General features: G+C 40.9%; 3 protein-coding genes across 7 annotated transcripts; 2 read left to right on the forward strand and 1 right to left on the reverse strand.

Moving 5' to 3' along the window:
* Positions 1-896: 896 nt before the first annotated feature.
* rb1 (retinoblastoma 1) lies at positions 897-19,219 on the reverse strand. 5 transcript variants are annotated; one of them, XM_070917046.1, is made up of 28 exons: positions 19,110-19,219; positions 18,538-18,655; positions 17,835-17,938; positions 17,250-17,384; positions 17,117-17,155; positions 16,929-16,978; positions 16,565-16,675; positions 16,056-16,201; positions 15,857-15,934; positions 14,412-14,521; positions 14,231-14,308; positions 13,640-13,727; positions 13,445-13,561; positions 13,289-13,345; positions 12,957-12,988; positions 12,734-12,810; positions 12,353-12,576; positions 4,316-4,431; positions 4,011-4,041; positions 3,887-3,959; positions 3,434-3,579; positions 3,162-3,266; positions 2,941-3,054; positions 2,683-2,831; positions 2,521-2,551; positions 2,258-2,400; positions 2,133-2,179; positions 897-2,034 (listed from the first exon to the last, which is right to left on the reverse strand). In XM_070917046.1, the coding sequence occupies exons 1-28, from the start codon at positions 19,217-19,219 to the stop codon at positions 1,970-1,972; spliced, it is 2,694 nt and encodes an 897-aa protein (XP_070773147.1). In that variant the 3' UTR covers positions 897-1,969. The 5 variants fall into 5 exon arrangements, with proteins under 5 accessions (XP_070773147.1, XP_070773145.1, XP_070773146.1 ...); XM_070917044.1 differs by having other exon boundaries at positions 3,887-4,041; XM_070917045.1 differs by having other exon boundaries at positions 3,887-4,041; positions 16,056-16,195; positions 18,535-18,655.
* LOC139295016 (lysophosphatidic acid receptor 6-like) lies at positions 5,938-8,106 on the forward strand. Its single transcript, XM_070917067.1, has one exon. The coding sequence runs from the start codon at positions 6,337-6,339 to the stop codon at positions 7,465-7,467; it is 1,131 nt and encodes a 376-aa protein (XP_070773168.1). The 5' UTR covers positions 5,938-6,336; the 3' UTR covers positions 7,468-8,106.
* Positions 11,067-12,059, forward strand: LOC139295850 (lysophosphatidic acid receptor 6). Its single transcript, XM_070918116.1, has one exon. The coding sequence runs from the start codon at positions 11,067-11,069 to the stop codon at positions 12,057-12,059; it is 993 nt and encodes a 330-aa protein (XP_070774217.1).
* Positions 19,220-20,118: the final 899 nt, after the last annotated feature.

Here is a 20,118-nt window from a genome sequence, read left to right on the forward strand (position 1 = left end):
ATGATCATATTACTCAATAATGAAACCAATTACCAGCACAGTTACGTGTTTATCAGTCATTTTGTGTGGAAGTGAAGCGTGATTGGCTACTGACTCCTGAGCATCATTTTGCACAGCAGAGGGCGGAAAAGGACCATTGTAGACTTCAAGCCGTTTGCTGTGACTGCAGTTCTTTTGGAGATACAGGAGGCAATAAAACATGATGATGCCAAATAAAACTCTAAATTCTATACACCAGTTGTGTCTGTTGTGCCCCACCTCGGTCTCACCATGTGTATAAATGGGACTGAGACCGGACAACCGGCTCCCCAAAGCAGCTCTTTCTAAAGCTGTTAAAGGCACCAGTGAGGCCCAGAGCTCAGAGGGCTTCGCTTGAAGAGTTACAGTACGTTACTAAAGCTCGGAATCGTAGCGGCTTCGCCTTCTGAGGCCATCGCTACTGGGATGTGGGTGAAGCAGGATGAAGTGCTGCCTCGCTGGGTCCGCCCGGTACCACAAACACACACACACACCCACTTCACGAGATTAAACAATGAGCGACCCGTGCCCAGCCACTGCGCCATGCGTAACAGCGCATCGGACCCCATATGCGCTCCACACAGAGCCTGACAGTCTCCGTGAGGGGATGAAGGCTGGCAACGAAATAAAGCCTACCGCTGCGAGAAAGCGGAGACGAAGGTTAAAGAGAAAAGTATTGTTGAAGGTGTGCGAAGTTACGCGTCCCCTGAGGTAGGTAGGTAGGTTTATGTGCAGCCCCGGCCCACTTTAACCATATGAATCACTGCATACTGGCATTGCCTACTGTTGGCCACAAAGGCGAGGGAGTGATGGCAACGGATATGCAAAGACGAAAATACCTGCATGTAGTCTACGCAAAGAAGTACAAAAACAAAACGTATTTTCAAAAGAAATATTTACTACACTTTCAAGAAACTACTTCAATAAAGTACAATATAAACACATTTTAATTTAAAAACTCGGGTATGAACTCTGGTTTACTGTCCACATATTCACTGGCTCTCTGTGGTGGGTATTCATTTCTCAGAACCCTCCAAAACCCATTAAAAAAAGTATGTTTTACTAGCCTTATGTGTTGAAAAATGTGTCAAATAAAAAAATATTCCTTTAGTTTGAAACACATTAAGAAGTGTTTGCATTTGATGTATGATGTATTTTTCTTTTTTTAAATCAACCAAACGTAAAACAAAAGTTACTATAAAACTATATATATTACACCAACGAGAACCATTACCTGTATTCAAATCCTTTGAAATTACATGCATTTTGGTTGAGTGTAAATCATATACTGTATCATTTTCCTGTTGTTGTTTCATAGTTCCCACTTCATGGCACAAATGAAACTTTCCCAAGACGTTGCGCAAGTTCCCAAGTAAAATATCACTTTAAAAGTAAAACCGCTGCATGGACAGAAATATTGATTTCCCTCAAATTTTGACATGTAATCCTTTTTGAGGAGAGTAGTCATGATTTTAACACTTGAAATGTTGCATCATGATTGAAACATTTGAAATGTCAAAATTTCAAGACTGTCAAAAAGAAAAAGGTCCTGGTGGTGCAGAGGCTCAACCAATTATTTAACAAGAAAACCAGCAATGTATCGCAACAACACTCTTAACTGAGAACATTGATCAGAGTGAAAACAATGATTCTTTATAAACACCCACAAGTTAATACCACTCTTAAAATCAAAACATATCAAAAAAGTCAAAATTCAAATTAAATTCAATGACGTCAATCATTATTCAGTTAAAACACTCAGTTAAAGCATCAACAAAAAGAGAGGAGAAAGTCCTCTATATTCACATATTACTCTTCAAAGATGAAGTTAAATACAAACTAAAATCCAATACTAAATGTACAGTGAAACTCATGTTTCACTTTGTGTGTGAACTAAAAGTGGCGTTCACGTTGTGACAAACAGTGCAGGCCAGTTCAGTAGGTTTTAGAGTTACTCCTTTCTTGATTCTGCGTCCTCCTTCATCTTCTGCTCCTGCATGCGACTCCGAGTGGAGCCTATGTGGAAAATAAAAACATCCATATGTTAGAGGAACATACATCCACAAGCCACACGATTGACATGAAGACTAATTGGGACTGCGGCTTTCACCTACTCATCTCTGCAAGCTTCTGTATCAGTGTAGAATCTCCTCCAGATTTGCTGTGAATGAAAATATATAAAGTGAGTTTAACTGAAATGTGGATTTTTGCCAAGAATATAACACCATTTGTGACCGACCTGCCGTCGGCTTCATCTTGCCCGTCCACATCGAACCGTAACCTCTTCAGAGGCTTTGGAGTGGTGCAGAGATCCAGAGTCCTCTTAAAGGAGCGATCGCTGCTGTTGACCATCTGGTTGATCTTCTGGAACCGATTGGACAGCTGCAGATGAAAACAAAACCAAAAAAAAAAGAGTGAGTGAGGGAAAAAAGCATTGCTATTGCACTTGTTAAATCGAGATGATCCTTATCACGCTACAAAGCAAACTAAAGAGGCTCGTACCCCAAAAGATTCACCGATTGATACCAGCATTCTGTAAAGGCAAAAAAACACAAAAGAGAAACATCATGTGTAAAAACAATGTAAAGGATCATGTTACTTTTTTTCCAACAATACAATAAGCTGTCCAAGAACAACAATCTTCCATGAATATGCAGAACTCACCTGGAGCGAGGAGTCATGATACCCGGGGACATGCGGGGGCTCTTCAGAGGGGAGATGTACACGTTGTTGCTTCCAGGAACACGTAGAGGCGAATTGGGGAACTTGTAGGGGCTGCGTGGTATTTGTGGGATCGGAGACAGCGTGGGCGGCTACAAAAACAAAATGGCAACAATGAGAGGGTGCAGTCGGCATGCACATTTATCAAATTGTGCATTTATCAAAATCAAACTCTAGATCATACGTGGGGAGGTTTCTCACCCTGGTAGACGCGTACTGCAGGATGTTGGTTTTCAGCCTCTGCATGAACACTTGATTGTAGAAGATAATGATGGAGTCATAGTGGCCCTCAGTGATCAACACATGCTTAAAGGTCTGCAACATAGAGTGACACGAAGTTCAACATCATTTTATATCTGTAATTGAACACAATGTGTGATTACAGCAACAAAAAACAAGTTATAAAGATTAAAAGGCGTCACCTCCTGGTTGGTGTTGGGCATGTTCTTGTACGCCGTCACAATGGTCTTGAAGCGCAGATCAACACTCTTCACTTTACATATGGCATACATGGCTGACATCATCAACTGCAAACAATGGGAAGATTTGAGAAAAAAAAAAAGACATGAGGAAATAGATGTAGACAGAACAAGAGAGCAAGCGACTGAGACAAAGACGAAGAGCAAGAGAATATGAGTGAATGAGCGAATGACGGACCGCAACAAAGAAAGAAAGCAGCATGTTGTCAGCTTACCTGGTCGAGGTGACGGTCTCTCATCAGCTCCTGCTCGTGCTGCAGAGTGTGCTGGAACAGGGTCCATATGATGGGCTCCAGTTCAGGGTGGGAGGACAGCAGGTAGGAGCAAAGTATCTTCAGCCTCGTGTAGGCCAGGCGGTACACTACAGAGAGAGGAGAGACCACAGAGATGGTTGGACTCAAAGAGAAGCAGCAAACAGGAATGTAAATGGATAAAAAACCTGAAAGATTTCTGTACTAAATAAAACAAGCATTACAACATAATATTATATATACACACATACATATATATGTGTGTGTGTGATAGGTAACGTTACAAACTAAAATTCAGTAAAGTGAAGCTGGCAGTATGTCCATTATTATACAGAAGTTATGCAGAGATACGTTTTGTATGTCTTCTACATAACGTAACTAAACCAACAATGTGTGAGAGCTTTAACGACATCTTACATTTTTTATAGAAGAGGCTGAGAGAGTTGGACTTTGGGAGGCGAGGCGTCTGGCCGGCAGGCTGGGTTGGAGGCTGAGAGGACGCTTGAGAGCTGGGCGTGGCCGGGGACTCAGGAGGCAAGACGCGAAGGCCCGGGCGCATGGGGGACAGATATCTGCAAGGACAATGGAGATACCCAATGGGCTCCGTCAGTTACATCATCAACACTAAGCAAACATTAAATTAAAATGTCCATTAAATGTAAATCACAAATCACAGATGATTAGAGGGTTTAGAATAAGGTAGCAGAAGGAAGGCTCATGGTGAGTATAAGTTGTGGAACTTAACAGATATCTTTTTTTTTTTTATATTATGATGCAAGCTCTTCACAACAGCTAAAGAGGTTTTAGGGTCTAAAACGGTTGCAGATTGTGGGATGGCAGACTCACAGGTCGGCTGCGGTGTGGTTGTGCTGCAGTGGCTGGTTGAAACTGGCTGGGGTCTCCACCTGCTCTGCTGCTCCGCCTTCATGCTCCTGTTTCAGCAGCTCAAACAGCGGGGAGCCCTGCAGACACATGAACATGATTATTTACATTTAACCAGTGCATCTAAATCAGGTGGAGAATTATTACATATCTTTAACTGGAGTTCAATTCAAGAAATAACATTTGGACAAAAGGGAAAAAAGCTGCCAAAAGCTGATATGAGGTTAGTTTTTCCACCAGAGGAAATCAACCCAGATTCAACTTTTACGGACGCTAATTACACTTTCACCGACTCCTGAGAAAATTATCAATACCTCAAAGCTCTGTAAATATGAAACAGCAAAGCAGAATTGTTGTGAATGCTTTTGCGACTCTTAATTGCATTTTTATATGATCTCAAAGCGCAAATTGACGCAGATGTTTTGTTATCCGATTCTCAACACTACCACTGAAGATACTGCTTTCTGTTAATCTATAAGATAATGTAACCTGCAATCTTATTGGCATGAAGGAACCACTTTAATACCATGAAGTACTTTATTAACTGTTTGGCTTTAAACAACAAGCATTAATAGCACTGACACATATCAGTGTGATATGAAAACATTTATAGTAACATTTTACACACCAAATTTCCTATTTATTGGGACTGATTGACCCGAGGACACTTCCTATAATATCCTATCTGATTTCAGTAATAGTCATGGAAATCCCCTTGAACTGAGACCAAATACTAATTTAATTTAAAAATACGATTCCTTCTAAATACAAATACAGCCAGATCCATGTCTACACTCACATAATTATCCTTGGCATTTGTCAAACGACATTTAAGTCGAGACTGAAAGACATGCAGACCAGTGGTGCACGTGAATATCGGCATGTACCACCAAGACAAAAATCATGAGATCATACTCGGAAGTGACAGCAGGTACAGACTTGTCATTAGCACATTCTTTATGACATACATGCCACGCCCGGCTGACGCCACAGACACATTTCAAAAGTACACATAGTATTTGATTGCTTGAATAGCGTATAATGGCTATCAGCTCTGCAATGTTTTATTAGGTTTAATAAAATCATTGCTTAAGAGTGGTATGGTCAACCTTAGATTCATGTTTAACTTCTCTCACTAAATTTACCTGCATATTTGTTTGAAAATTGAAAGTGAAACAACCCAAACAACCATAGTCATATAAAGCAAACATGATAAAGCCATGTAGTGCATTAGCAGGCAGACAATTAAATGTCCTTCTGAATACATAAAATAACTTGATGTTTTGGGAGTTTGATCTAAACACACCTATAGGAGTCAAGAAGAAAGAAACCCTCATTTAAGTTTCTAATTTCAAAGAAAATTCAAAGGTTAGATCTGACAGAGTCTCATTATTCAAATTTCAGATGAGTACAAAAACAAAGCAGCGATGGGAGGACTTTGGCCCCAGTAGAGACTCCTCCCTCTGTTTCAACAGTCCAGGAGTTCTTTGCGTAAGAGCCTCTGACTTGCAGCCTGCTTCGAGGTTTCTGATCTACGCTCAGGCAGGAGCAGAGTAAAACCTCTGGAGCATAAGAGTAACAATCAGCACGCACCCCCAGGGCTGCTACAGGAACAAACAGGAGAACAAGCAAAGGGAAGAACCACTCGACTGTTCACAGAGCTGAGGAGAGGCACATGACTTTCCTCTCAAAACATTTCAACTGTGAAAGACAACTGGAAAAGACTGAAAACTTCACTTAAATGAGGATTACTGAACGTGCAGGACAGCTTTCACATGCAGAAACTTTGGATACTAATACAGGTATTTTCTTCCTCAGTATTTCATGACATAAAACCACACAAACTGAGCATTCTCCAGTATTTCAAGACTTTTTACTACCCAAATGAAATGTACACTTTCCCTGCCTGTTGGATTAACAAGTTGAACTCGGACTTTTGTGACTGACACAAGGATACGATTGAGGAGAACTTTTTTGCTCTGTAAATGTTCCAAACTTACCAGCCTGGTCTAAAAATGTATAATAGCACCCAACAAACTTATAACCTCAATACAACGGGCGTCACTCAAAATTACATGAATTGTAACAAGAGTGATGACTTCAAGTACCCTATGTATAGCTCGGTTTTCAGCCTGGTGTTTGTAATTGGACTTTTCTTCAACATGGTGGCTGTGTACATATTTGGCTGCACACTGAAGCTGCGGAATGAGACCACAACATACATGATAAACCTCGTTGTTTCAGACTCTCTCTTTGTCCTCAGCCTGCCTTTTCGGATTGTTTATTTCATTAAACGCGAGTGGCTATTTGGAAGTGTGCTCTGCAAGATCTCTGTGGCCCTGTTCTACACCAACATGTACGGCAGCATCCTCTTCCTCACCTGCATCAGTGTTGACCGTTTCCTGGCCATTGTGCACCCATTCCGGTCGCAAACTATTCGCACAAAGCGGAATGCCAAACTGGCCTGCTGTACAGTTTGGGTGATGGTTCTTTCTGGAAGTATCCCCACTGGGTTCCTTTTGGATACCACTTCACCCAAAAATGTCAACTCCTCCTCAAACTTCTGCTTTGAAAACTACTCCAAAAACCAGTGGAAGGCTGAGCTGTCCAAGGTGGTGGTGTTTATTGAGACTGTGGGCTTCATTATCCCACTGATGCTCAACGTCTTCTGCTCAGTCATGGTGCTACGGACTCTGAGGAAACCCCAAACCATCAGCCGTGGAGGGAACCTCAACAAGGCAAAAATCTTGAGGATGATCATCGTACATTTGCTCATCTTCTGCTTCTGTTTCATTCCCTACAATGTTAACCTCATGTTCTACGCCCTGGTGCGCACCAAAGTCCTAAAGGGATGCTACGTAGAATATGTGGTCAGAACCATCTACCCCATTGCTCTGTGCATAGCAGTGACCAACTGCTGTTTTGACCCGGTCATTTACTACTTCACTTCTGAGACCATTCAGAGCTCCATCAAACGCAAGTCTACAGTGTGGCACAACGGTGCCAAGCTATTCGACAGACTACAGATGGACAGCTCACGAAGCAGTCCAAGTATAACACCCAAAAACCTAAAAGGTCTGAGATCCACAGTGTTTGACAATGAGTCTACAGTCTAATGACAACTCTATTATGTGACATGATTCATAATTCAGTGAGTATTGCAGGTGAAACTCGATTTTAATCTGAGGATGTACATGGAAGCGGAGTGGCCTCGAAGATCATAACAACACATAAACACAATGGTTACTAAGGAGTCACTCTCTCATCTACTGGACACCACAGAGACTTTAGACTGGGACTGATCCCTATCCAGTCAACAGAAGAGTGGAACAATTCAAAGAGGAAACGCTTGTGTGTTGCAGAATAAATACCCTTTATAAAAGGTGACACTTCAAAACACACAAGTTGGAAAAGCTTCGCTCTATTAGGGAATGAGTTTATAATGTGTATTAGTGGAAATGACAGGTGTATATGCCGTAGTCATGTGCATGGTGCTGCAAATAAGTATCAGCGTTTGCACATAAGACATTGTAACATGTAATTGTAGACTTACTCCTTGGAGCAGATTCTCCTTTAAGTAAATTCTGCTTGGGCAATGCTGAACCAGTATTACGACTCTTTTCATGTACTGTACCGTGCAGTTTCTGAGTAGTTGTGGCCTCACTAAGGCTTTTAAGCACTTTATAGAGCAGCATGTTCTATAACAGCTTTTATCCCTTATACTGCAAGCGAATAAAAGAGTTATTGACGTAAAAGGTTTTTGAGTTTGAAATTCACTGCTTGTTTGATTGAGTGGGGTGTTGTGAAATATTTGACAGGATAACAGTGGTTCGCATGCCACTCTCTTTAGGTCCTACCAAGTCATTTGTAGACCGATTAGTCATACAGCTACAGGTACAGTGGTTGCCAACCACAATGCCATGAATGCACAATGAGTCAATAAGTTTTAAAATGTAGATTATAGGTGTGGTCGACAATTGAACAGACCAACACTGGACTCACACTGCCAAAGGCCTTATCCAAGTTTAATTTCTGCAGAACATTTGGGGACGTTACAGGAAGATGTCAGAATATTTCTTGTAGTGTTTCATGCAGTGTTTGAACAAAATTGGAGTCTGTGGAGGATTTTCCCTCAAAATCCAATTCAGAACATTTTGCATGGTACTGAGGTTTGATGATCAATCAAAAAACCCAAGCAAGACTGACTACGTCTGTTTCCTATGGCCTAAAAGGTAAAGTGAAAGCACAGCTCACAGTGTAAATGGAATATGGTGCAGCAGGAATGCATGTGAAATATTCACTCCTTCTTGTAAAAGCGGTGTGCTGCAAGACCGAGCACTACTGCATTCCTGTTGAGAGGCTTAGCCTGAGGGTCTGCACGGACAAGGGCAGACTCATCACCACCGCTGCACTGATGAGAGGGATTGTGAAACCAAAGCAGGCGAGCGACAACATGCCTCATGTAGAGAAGTGCGTTTACAAAATAGAGCACAGTGGTGGTCGCTGCAATCCTGCGACAGATCTGGTGAATAATCCAGAATGCAAACTAAAAACTGGCATCCTTGAGACAAATAAAACAATTAGCAGTTTAGTTTGCCATCTTTGGACTACTACTAAATGTGATACAAATAGGCTTACATTCAGGATGCAGCTGGACTTTCTCCACCCAGCACAAATATTTGTACTGGGTTCTGTGCAGAAAAAGAGATTCTGAGCTGAAATGATAATCACATAGCCTTGTGATATTTAAGAATATATGACTAACATATAATGATAATGAGATTAATACAATTTAGTTTGTACAAAGAGGGTTAATTGAATTAAATAGTAAGGGTTAGGGTTGGTTTAGGTTACAAACACACCATTTCATTTCCATGTGTAATGATAATCATCATAAGCATTAATAAGGATGTTATGTCCTTTATATTTCTGATGTGGAAAATAGATGAATTACTGCTTTTCTAAGGAACATTGCTTACTAACATTTTGACACAATATACATTTTCATCAGTAAAAAGACTTGCCCTGAAGGTTTTGACTTTATTTCAGACTAATTAAGACACATATTGCCTCAAAATGTTTTTCTCTTGGGCTCTAACAACCATGGACTGAGATCTACACTGACCTGTTCCTCCCTGAGAGCTCTGGTCCCAAGATACACTGCTGTCTGATTACAGCCCCTTCTTTCAGTGAATTATTGCTATTCCTCCCATCAACTGGCTGACAAATATAGTTGATGATTAACTCCAATCACTCATGTAGGTTTTTAACAAGCAGCCATAAACATGGCCCCCACCTTGAAGTTAATGGAATAATCTTAATAGTCACAAAATTCAGTCCAGTAAGAAAACTAGTAATGAGTCTATCCTCAAGTAATGATTAGTACTTGTGAAGCTCACTGAATATTTTGACAAAATGACATAAAAATGATGAAGTGAGAACAAGTGTGTGGGAGAGTGAGAGAGAGGGGGAGGGAGAGAAACCAAGGGAGAGAGAGAGACCCTGACCTGTGTGTGAGTGTAGGCGTCAACTGCTCCAATCAGTAGCATGTGCACTGATACAGCATCCTAACAGGGTCTCATGCTGCTGAACACCAGCTGACTGGACAAATAGCTTTATCTCACCGTCAGTGCGTCGATGAGATCCTGATACTGGTGAGTGATGAAGTTTTATCTGTTTTAATATTCTCCTCAGTTGTACTAATTGCGCATACATGCACAGTATATAATAGATTAAGATATGTCACTTTTATAAAACTGTATAATCTTATCAGGGTTTGGCAGAAATTTAACATTTTAAATGAAGAAGGTCCACAAAGATTATCTGAAGACAAAGATGAGTAACTCTTCAGACACTTAGTATTGGTAATAACTGAATTATTTTACAGGAGTTGTTATAAGATCACCATCGCAGACAACAGAAGCAACTCAATGTTATTAGTAAGGAGATTTTAGGGACTAGGGAAGATACATTTTGTTTTCAATGCCTTATCATGTCATAGAAAATATATTAATGTCTTATAATGTTACCAAGTATTAGAAGAAAAAAGTTAATTGAGAGACTACTTGAAAGCTGTCGTGGTAATAAAACAATAGGTATTTATAATATTTATTGATGTTATTAATGTTTAAAAGTATCATTAGTGTTAAGATAATAGTGGGAGCTCTCTTTTAATTCTTCACTCAGTCATATTGATTCAACTCAATGGTCATTTTGTGACTGGAGTGTGTGGAGTTTAAACAGCTTACGCACTACAGCTTAAAAAATGTAAATGAACACCTCTGACAATCTCAATGAACTTAATGAGCTTCACTATATGCGTATTTACTACAGGACAATAGTATTACATTGTAAGTTTCTATTTTCCCCCTCTGCATGTAATAAAACCAAATGTTTGCTTGTTTTATGAGAAGGAAGCTGCAGTTAAAACTTTATTGACAGCATTCATCTGACTGTTGTCCTGCATATCAAACATTAATTCAGCTATGCTAGCCGTAGCTATGTATTCATGTTACCTCAGCAAATTTACATTCCATAAAACGGTAAACATTTTAAGTTTATTAAGTTTTTACTAACCACAGGTTTAACTGCTCCAGCAGAGACAACTGAACATGTTACTGCCTCCCATCTTATGTTCACTTTAACAAACCTAATTTCCTCCAGATGTGAGAGCGTCAGTGATTTAAAGTGTTGGAGCAGCAAATCATTTTGGGGCATGGAGCTGTGGAATATGACTGATGTGCCAACCAAGCCACTCTCCCCTCTGTCTAACTGCACTGTGGACACCAGCTACCGCTTCACCTTCTATCAAGTGTCTTACAGTGTCATCTTCCTGCTGGGGTTGGCCACCAACAGCCTGGCTCTGGGCAGACTGTGTCTATCTCCCTGCACCATGAACAGCACAGCCATTTACATGGTCAGCCTGTCAGCAGCTGACTTGTTTTTTGTAATCTCTCTACCCCTGAGAATCTTCTACTACCACCAAAAGGCCAAAGCCTTGTCCTCCAAGACAGGAGACCTGTCCAGTTGGACTCCTGGGGTGGCATACTGCCATCTCACTTTCACCCTTAAATACATCAGCCTGTATGGGGGCATCTTCTTCCTAGTGTGCATTGCTGTGGACCGTTACTTTGCTGTAGTGCACCCGCTGGCATCAACCCTCCGCAGGCTGCGTGTTGCACAGCTGGTAAGTGGGGGGATCTGGTGCCTGGTTTTGGGACTAAGTGTGAGTCTGCCTCTGCTGCGCTCTGCAGCCGCTCACCAACACCTGCCCTGTCTGCTGGACCCGTCCTCGCAACGCCACCGCACCATCATCCTGGTAGCTCTGGGCTTAGTCCTAGGGTCATTTCTGCTGCCCACTGTGCTCCTTCTCCACAGCTATTGCAGAGTGCTGAGCGTGTTGAGCCAGCCGAGACACCGCTCGCGCAGCCAGCGCCGCAGCCGTCAGCACACCCTCACAATTATTTACTGGGTGCTGGGCGTCTTCCTGCTGTGCTTCGTGCCCTATCACATCAACCTCCTGGGATACACCCTCACACATGTGGGACTGCTGCCCTATTGTGGCCTGGCCAAGGTGACCAAGGCTGTGCACCCTGTGGTGTTATCACTAGCAAGCTCCAACTGCTGCCTCAACCCACTCATCTACTATTTCTCCAGCAGCCTGGTGCACAAGGAGGCGCCTGGTGGTGGAGGCAGTGGCAGCCAGTGATACAGATCATCTCACACCACTACTGAAAGACACTCTTAAAAAAGTTCTTAACTTTATCTTGACAGCACTAGACTACTTTATGGAACTGATACAGTATCTGTACTGTGTGCATTCTTTGGAAGGTAAACTGCACTGTATGTGTTAAATATGCTTTGCATTTGCATGATTTTGTGTGTGTTCACTTTAGTACAGTGTCAGTTACAGTGTCTTTATGTTGTGAATGCATGAATCTTATTAAAATGTTGCAACGTTATTACTAGCATACTGTAGTAGTTATGAGAGATAAAACTGACCGTCCTCCATGCAATCCTCTCCATGATGAGGTTCTCGCAGGTCTCCAGATGCTTGACGATGTCTTTGCTCAGAGTGGGGTCAACCTTGATGAAGCTCTCGATGACTTTGTAGAAGTCAAAGGCGGCGAGGTTGACTACATCCAGTATCCAGGGGAAACACACGTTTGTTTCTGCTGGGTCACAACCACCACCATAGTTGTATCCTCCAGTCTTAAAACTGCTCTCTAATCATAAGGCGGAGCAAACAAACATCATTACAACATGTCGCACGTCTGCAACCATTTACCTGTAGTATTGATAACATACAACACTGTTATTTCACATTTAGTATGTAACTGCATCTGTTATTATCTCGTAAGAAAATTACGGGATACTCCATACCTCCATACGTTGCCATGACCACCTCCAAAGCGCAGGCCAAAAGTGACGTGTGGAATGTGGAGTCATTGAGGAGTTTACTGGAATGGAAATCATACGACTCAGCTCAAGGGAAATAACGCTTCACTTACAACAACAAAAAGCATGGATGAACAAGTGAATGCAAACAACAATTGAATAGCTTGATAATTCCCCAGTGATTCAATAAAAACTGGAAAACACATACCTGAAATTTTGCACTGACAGCCGCTTCTCTTCCTACAAAATGAAAAATATGAAATCAATGAGAGGAAGAACAACACGAGAACGAGTTATTTCAGACACGGTTCATGTGAGTTGGTTGTTATTGACAGATTTTGTTTGCTCGCCACTCTGTTATGTAAACAAAAGTCATAAGGGCATAGTGTTTGATAATATTCATAATTCCCAATAGATTGATCAATTGTGGTTTTCGGAGATGCATTTTTGTGGGTAAACCTGGAACATGCTAGATTTTAATTAACTTCTAAATAAATAATCAATAAAAACACTAAATTATTGAATAAAACAGTCAAATACCGATTTCAGCATCGCCTCCATGACTTTGTAATACAGTCTGACACCGAGGGTAAATCTCTGAAAGAATAAAGAAATTATTAAGTCAGACATAAAATAATTTGAGCATAGAAAGTATTGCCATTGTTGCTCATTGTCTTCTTGAGTGTCAGTTCATACCTGTCTGCCAAGAACCACGCAGCGGGGGCCGACTGCCTCGCCAAACTTTTGGCTGAACGCCTGTCCGAGTGTCTCCAAGCGCTTCAGCACGTCCTGCGTCGGGTCCACGGTGCAATTCTGGTCACAGGAAATTATGGTAGTACGATGCAGTTTCATGGGACATTTTAATTAGTGGCAACTCTTCTAGAGACCTACTTTGAAATATGTAGCCAGGTTAGTAGATGGCTGGTCCCCACTGGAGGTGAGATCACCCCTCAACTGCTGAATGGAGTTCATGGCAGCTCTGATGACACAAAACAAAAATCAGACAGAGCTGAGGGACAGACTCAGCCATAACTCAGAACAATACATGTGAAATATGCCCAATAATCTACAGAACAAGGTCCAATGTTTGTTTTTCCATTTGTGGATACATATACACAATTAATACTAATATATACTTATATCTTTACAGATATCATGTTATGATTTAATATTTTGTAAATAGCTAAACAATTATTAAAGCTCCTCATTCATCTTAACCTCACCTTCACACCAACTGTGACAATTAGGGTACACAAAGAAAAAATATATAATTACAAACTAATTTAGCTTGTAATTTCTTATAGTGTAATGTTACAATATCTGGGTACTTTCCATGGATACAAAAGCAGAAAAGATCTGACTTTCACCACAAACACTGTCTATTGCTTTTTTGAACACTCACTTCAGCAACCCCCACATGTTAAAAGGGTACTGAGTCCTTCTCCTCTGAGTAAACAATGATTAGAACAATGAAACACTCACCTGATTGGAGTCTGGGGAGGGATAAGTACAGTATCTTCATCTGGCAGGTTCTTCTTTGGCGTTCTCTCCACCTGTGATCTGAGTGCAGGATGAGATTATTAAACACCTTTCTTTAAATTCTTTTGGCAGATCAACCAGACCAACATCAAAACAATGAATAGGTAAGAGAAGAAGAAATTACATCTCGACTTTAGGCGGAAGAACAGTCTCATCTTCATCAAAAAACAGCCGTCCATCAACGTCTCTACTCTTGAGGTAGTGCTCTTCATATTGCTGGTTGAGGTCATTCACCTGTGGCGAAGAATAAAGGTTGAGGTTACTCGTAGTTAAGTTCCCCTTACATACAAAATTAAACACCATCGCTGTGCCCCACTTTGCATTAACTACACGCAACATTGTTAAAAGAAACAAGTGCAATGCGTAACAGACATAGAAGAGTTCTCTATTAGATTCTACATTTTACCTAAATCCAAAACAGTTACATGCTAAACTGTACTAATATATCAAAAACAAAAGTTCTGTATGGTGCCTTTCACAGTGTTAAAGTAAATGAGGGGTTTGTGTTACCTTCACTACATTAGAGGAGGAGAAAATCATATGTGATCACATCCCTGTATGAACAAGTTCCCTGTTGTAGGAAGGCTAACTACTCCTTGTACTGCTGGCTACCTTGAGCTCTAACAATGCATCAAATGTCATTACCTAAAGGCATGTTTTAGATGTAAAATCATCATCTGATAACTAGATCTGCAATAATAGACATTAGACAATGAAAGAGATTATTAGTCATTAGAAACTTAAGAACTGACATCTGAAGGGAACAGCCTGAAGACTTTTACAACTGTTACACAAATGTAAAATCACCTGAGTGAATACAAATACAAATAGGTTTTAAGTTGGCCACATGGACGTAACTCTAGACTTTATACTCTAGTCAATGTGCACATCAGCCAACTCACACTACAAAACATGGCTTGACTTGTCTAAAGATTGTACGATTGCAGCCCGAGTCTGTTGGTATCTGATCAGATCACAATCTTAAAAAAAATAAAATAAACATCTCTGAAATAAGGATGGCTCAAACTTGTGTGCAACTAGATTAGGATCACAGACACATCTGTGCTATAAAATAATCTGGGCCAAATCTCACTAAAAATGAAATGTTTTTTTCCAATGTACTCAGGCGCCTCATAGGTCAGGTCAATAGAGTGAGATTAACACATTATTTACATAAGACTTATTTAAATAATGCACACCACCTGTTCGTTACTGGGGTAATGTAACAGTAAAATAAATATGTCCACCAGCATCCTTCGAAGGAGTGTGCCGTGTCAGCAAACAGTAGCATCCTGTCTCCGTTGTTTTCATATCTGCCTCTGCAATATACTACCCTGACACACTGAAAAGGATCCCCTGCTTGAGTACACATTTTCCTGACACCATGTATGTGAAAACAAACACGTATGAGCGGCAAAGAGAACAACCAACAGCTGTCAGACACTCAAATGTTCAACAATGGCAACAGCGAGCAGGAAGAGGTAACTAATGGAAACAATGAGTGAAGAGCAGACAGGGAAGCCAAACAGAAGAGCAGGTGTTTTAACAACCCCCCCACCCCCCACCCACCTGAGGAAAATCTGGAGATCTCGAAAGATCCAGTGAGTCCAGGAAAGCAGAGAAGCTGGTCTGGTATACATTCTTCACCTGCAAATACAATTGGCATAGAAGGCAAATAAGGACAAATACACACAGAACAGAGGGAACAGAAATGTGTTTGTATGATGACTGTAAGAACTACACAAAAGGGGGGGGGGGGGTCTCAGACCTCTTCAGCATTGCATTCATTCTCTTTGCACAAGGTTTTGAGAAGCTGCAAGTCCACCTCTGGCTCCAGAGGTCGGGCTTTGGCTTTGCTCTGGTTGCGACGAGATGTTCGTGTCGGAGGGCTCTGAACTTTGCTGATAGCTGATTCTGACAGAAAAAAAACATTTAATAGGTAAGAAAATGTCTGGGAACAATAAACAATAAATGCTTTCATGAGTTTTCCATTTTCCACGGCTGGAAAACATGACTGACAGATATACTACTATATTATATTACACTATGCATATGCAAGGAATTAACTTAACTTGAAATCACAAGTCAGGTCATCAGGTCTACAGCAATAAAAATATGCAGTCAAGTTTACATCCTGGCTCATCCTGTTTTTCCAGTCTTTTTTAAATAAATTCTTTGACTTCACACTTTTCAGACTTTATGACTTGGTTGAACAACGATAAGTCATAAAAGTTCATTGAATAAAGACACATTAAAGTAAATGATACTGAAACTTACTGTAAAGAGGCTGCAGAAGGTCTGGAGGGCAGCGCTTGATGCATAACTCCAGCGTACAAAGCAGCAACTGGAATGATATGACCAGGTCATCCTCCATCTGCAGGGCCCTTCCTGCAGACAGCAGAGACGCAGCACATGAGAAGCATCATCACAATACTATTGCTGTGGGCTGGAAACAACACAACTGTAACCATGACGAGAAACATTTTTCCTATTTCATTTGAGCTCTACAGCTGAGCACAAAGGCGGAAGGAAGGATGGAAAGAAGAAGATGGAGGAAAATGAAAACTATTCCATCAAGTGTGTTAACAGCTTGATCCCACTTGTTTTTGTTGTTGTTAATGTGTTAAAAGGCTTAACTTACCTTTGGCCAAAAGAAACATTGTCCAGCAGCTCCGCATGGTCTCCCTCTCCCTTGGAAAAGAGATGCTGAGCCATTAATCATGCACTGCATCACATCTTTTATACTAAGCATTTCTCAAAAGACAAACAAGACACTAAAAAAGGAGAGTGGCAAGTAAATTTCACTCATGTAGTAGACAAGTTACTTACTTGCCATCTGAAGCCAAAGCAAATATCTTCTTGCATGTTCTGAAACAAAAAAGATATTATTCTCAATTACAATTTTGCCCTGAACAGTTCTACATGAATCAAGCACCTGTACTGCATCTGCATGTTCACTCACTTCTCAAACCTCTGGTAGAGAGCCAGCGTCACGTCATACTTCTTCTCCAACCGCGTCAGTGCTGAATTCACCTTGGTGCTTATAGTGTCCAAGTTCACATCCAACTTCCTCACCAGAGCTAAAAACTGCTTTACGCTACAAAATTTTAAAAAAGGATGAATTTGTGAGAGAGATCAAATAAATTGCATAAAACCAAACAATAAAATGAAAGATTCGTTTGTAAAATCACACCAAGGGTTCAGATTTAACAAATAAAAATAATATTAATGACATCTGTGAGACTGGTAAAATAATTGTCAAAATACATCTTAAATTCTTATCTTATTAGGAAAAGTCTCCACATTCTTCCACAGTCTGTGTTTTACACCCCACAGAGGTAAAGAAAGACCTTCAATAGAGTTTTACTTCAGGCTGTAAAAACTTGATATTGAAACTTGATCCCAATGTGTATTTGGACCATGGTGTTAACAGCCGTCTACTCAAATAAGCTGATATTACATATATTAATGTGAATGGCAAAGTTGGATTATAGAGTGCAAAGGAGTTTTTGCCAATAACACGAAATCATGCATGATGAGTACTTACTTCAGATTGACTGCTTTCAGAACCTGAGTTAAGGTGAAACAGGCGACATCCATGTCTGTCGCTGACACAAACAGACAAGCCCCCCACAGCATTCTCTGACTGTCCTGAAATGAAATGTAAAAAGAACACGGTTTTAATGCGTACTAATACAATAACATGAAACATCACTAACATCCTGGTGGCCGACGTTAATATTATCAGACGGACTGAAACCAAAATCCAACAGATCTATTAGAACAAAGCAACACCACCCTGTATGTTACACATTTATTTTCATCAAAAACGCTACTGTCCACCTTTATTACACACTGTTCAAATTTCCTTTAACAGAAAGACAACTGAAATAGCATTTGGACTGTGAGTTAATGACGAGCTTGACTTTTCATTTAAACTGCAGAAAAGCCATAATGACCCTGAGCTTTGTCCAACCACAACACGCCCAGAGCATCACACATACACACTGTGCCACATCACCAGATTAGAATAAACTGACATGTTGGGTACGACTAAGGCAACACTAATTCATCACAAATTTGACACTCAAAGATAATACTTGTCACATGGATACTTTTGTTTATTGGGTAGTTTTCAACTAGAGCAATACAATTTCGACCCACGCCTTTTATTTCTTTGCTTCACTAGGCCAACGGGATCACAACTTTACAAATCTACCGTCACATAACTATATATAAATACATACAACGACTTCATCCATGGACTCTTGAACTGTTTTCCCCAGCGTCCAGGCACGGTCACACACCGGGTCTGTCACATGAAGGCTCTTACACAGGGTCACAAACTCAGCATCCTTGTCTCTGTGTCTAGAGGGCGGAGGCATAAATCAACATTATGGAGACCACAAACACAGGACATCAAAACATGCTGCACAGATGACAACAGCCTCCCAGTGCAGGACTTCGCTGACTGTTAGTCTGTGTCAGACATGGGGTGTATTAGTGTGTTACAACAGCCTTACATCTCATATTACATCTGTTACTAAACAGTTATACTCTGTGGCCACTTGTGTAGGGGCTGGGAGACGTTAATACTCACTGGTAGTAGCTCTAAATACAGGCCTAACTTCGTTTGAAGCAGCTAGCTGGTCAGCCTAACGGATATTCACATTAGCTAGTTAGCTAGCAAGCGAGTAAAATACCAGCACAAACTAGCTAAACATTAGGAACATTGTTACAGTGTAAAGTAGTTTTACAGAGTAATCAACTCATTCCCTAACATACCGCTGATAGCTGAATGAGGCCACATAACTTCTCTTACTTTTTAACAGATAACTCAGGACTCTCCTTCTTGTCTGGAGAGCCACTTTCAGCACTGGGCTTCAGCTCCTTGCTCTGTGTCGTCCCAGAGTTTCGCTTTTTAGGTGGCATCTTGGTGTCCGGCTACCTAACAGCACATATAATCATTAAAAACAGAACTATGTTTTGAAGGCAACAACTTAGGTTTACTAAGTTTAAAGCCCACTGCACGAGTTCCGTGGCAACAATACAACAAAACCTGACCGACTTCCTGAAGCCGTGGTGGAGTGCGTGTTTGTTTTGTATCACCGAAGTGCGCGGCGGGGTGCTGGTGCCGCCGGTGTCTCAACTGTTAGACGTCCTCCTCAGTCGGTGTTCACAAACCCGTGTATACTGCCCTGTTCTCTGTGTTTGTCTGATGGTTTGTCCCTGTTTAAACACAGTGCTGGCGACACTAACATTAGATAATCGGTTTATAGCTTCAGATTTATCTTAAGCTCTGTGTGATGATAAACTTAGCGCAGTGTGCTTTCACCGGGATCACGTGACAAAGCGAAAACGAACTCACCCAAACTCACGAGTTCAAAACGCGGGAAAACATCTACGCAATATCCGCTTATTAGCATTTATCCCGCCATCCAGACGAGTTACAAAGGGTTCGTCTAACTACTGTCCTGTACTGTGGCGACTCATCATTTAAGCTAATCTAATGTAATTGTATAGTTATTACAATAATGTAGATCGTGCATATGTCTATTATATTGCACCTATGCCCCCATTTCACTTTGTTGAACTTATGCATGTTTGTTTTCACGTGTTTTTACGTGTTGTTACGCACTGATGTCTTAACTTTTCACTCATCAAGGCAACACACATTTCAGCATTGTGACATAAGCTGTAATCAATTCTCTGTGGTCACTGTAAAATGTTGTCTTTCAAATAATAGGGACAGCAAATGTGAAGTTTTAGTAAACACCCTCATATTTGTGCAACCATTGCCCTCTTGTGGTAAAATTCACATATAGTTATGT

The sequence above is a fragment of the Enoplosus armatus genome, chromosome 13 (genome assembly GCF_043641665.1).
Source record: "Enoplosus armatus isolate fEnoArm2 chromosome 13, fEnoArm2.hap1, whole genome shotgun sequence".
NCBI lineage: Eukaryota > Metazoa > Chordata > Actinopteri > Centrarchiformes > Enoplosidae > Enoplosus > Enoplosus armatus.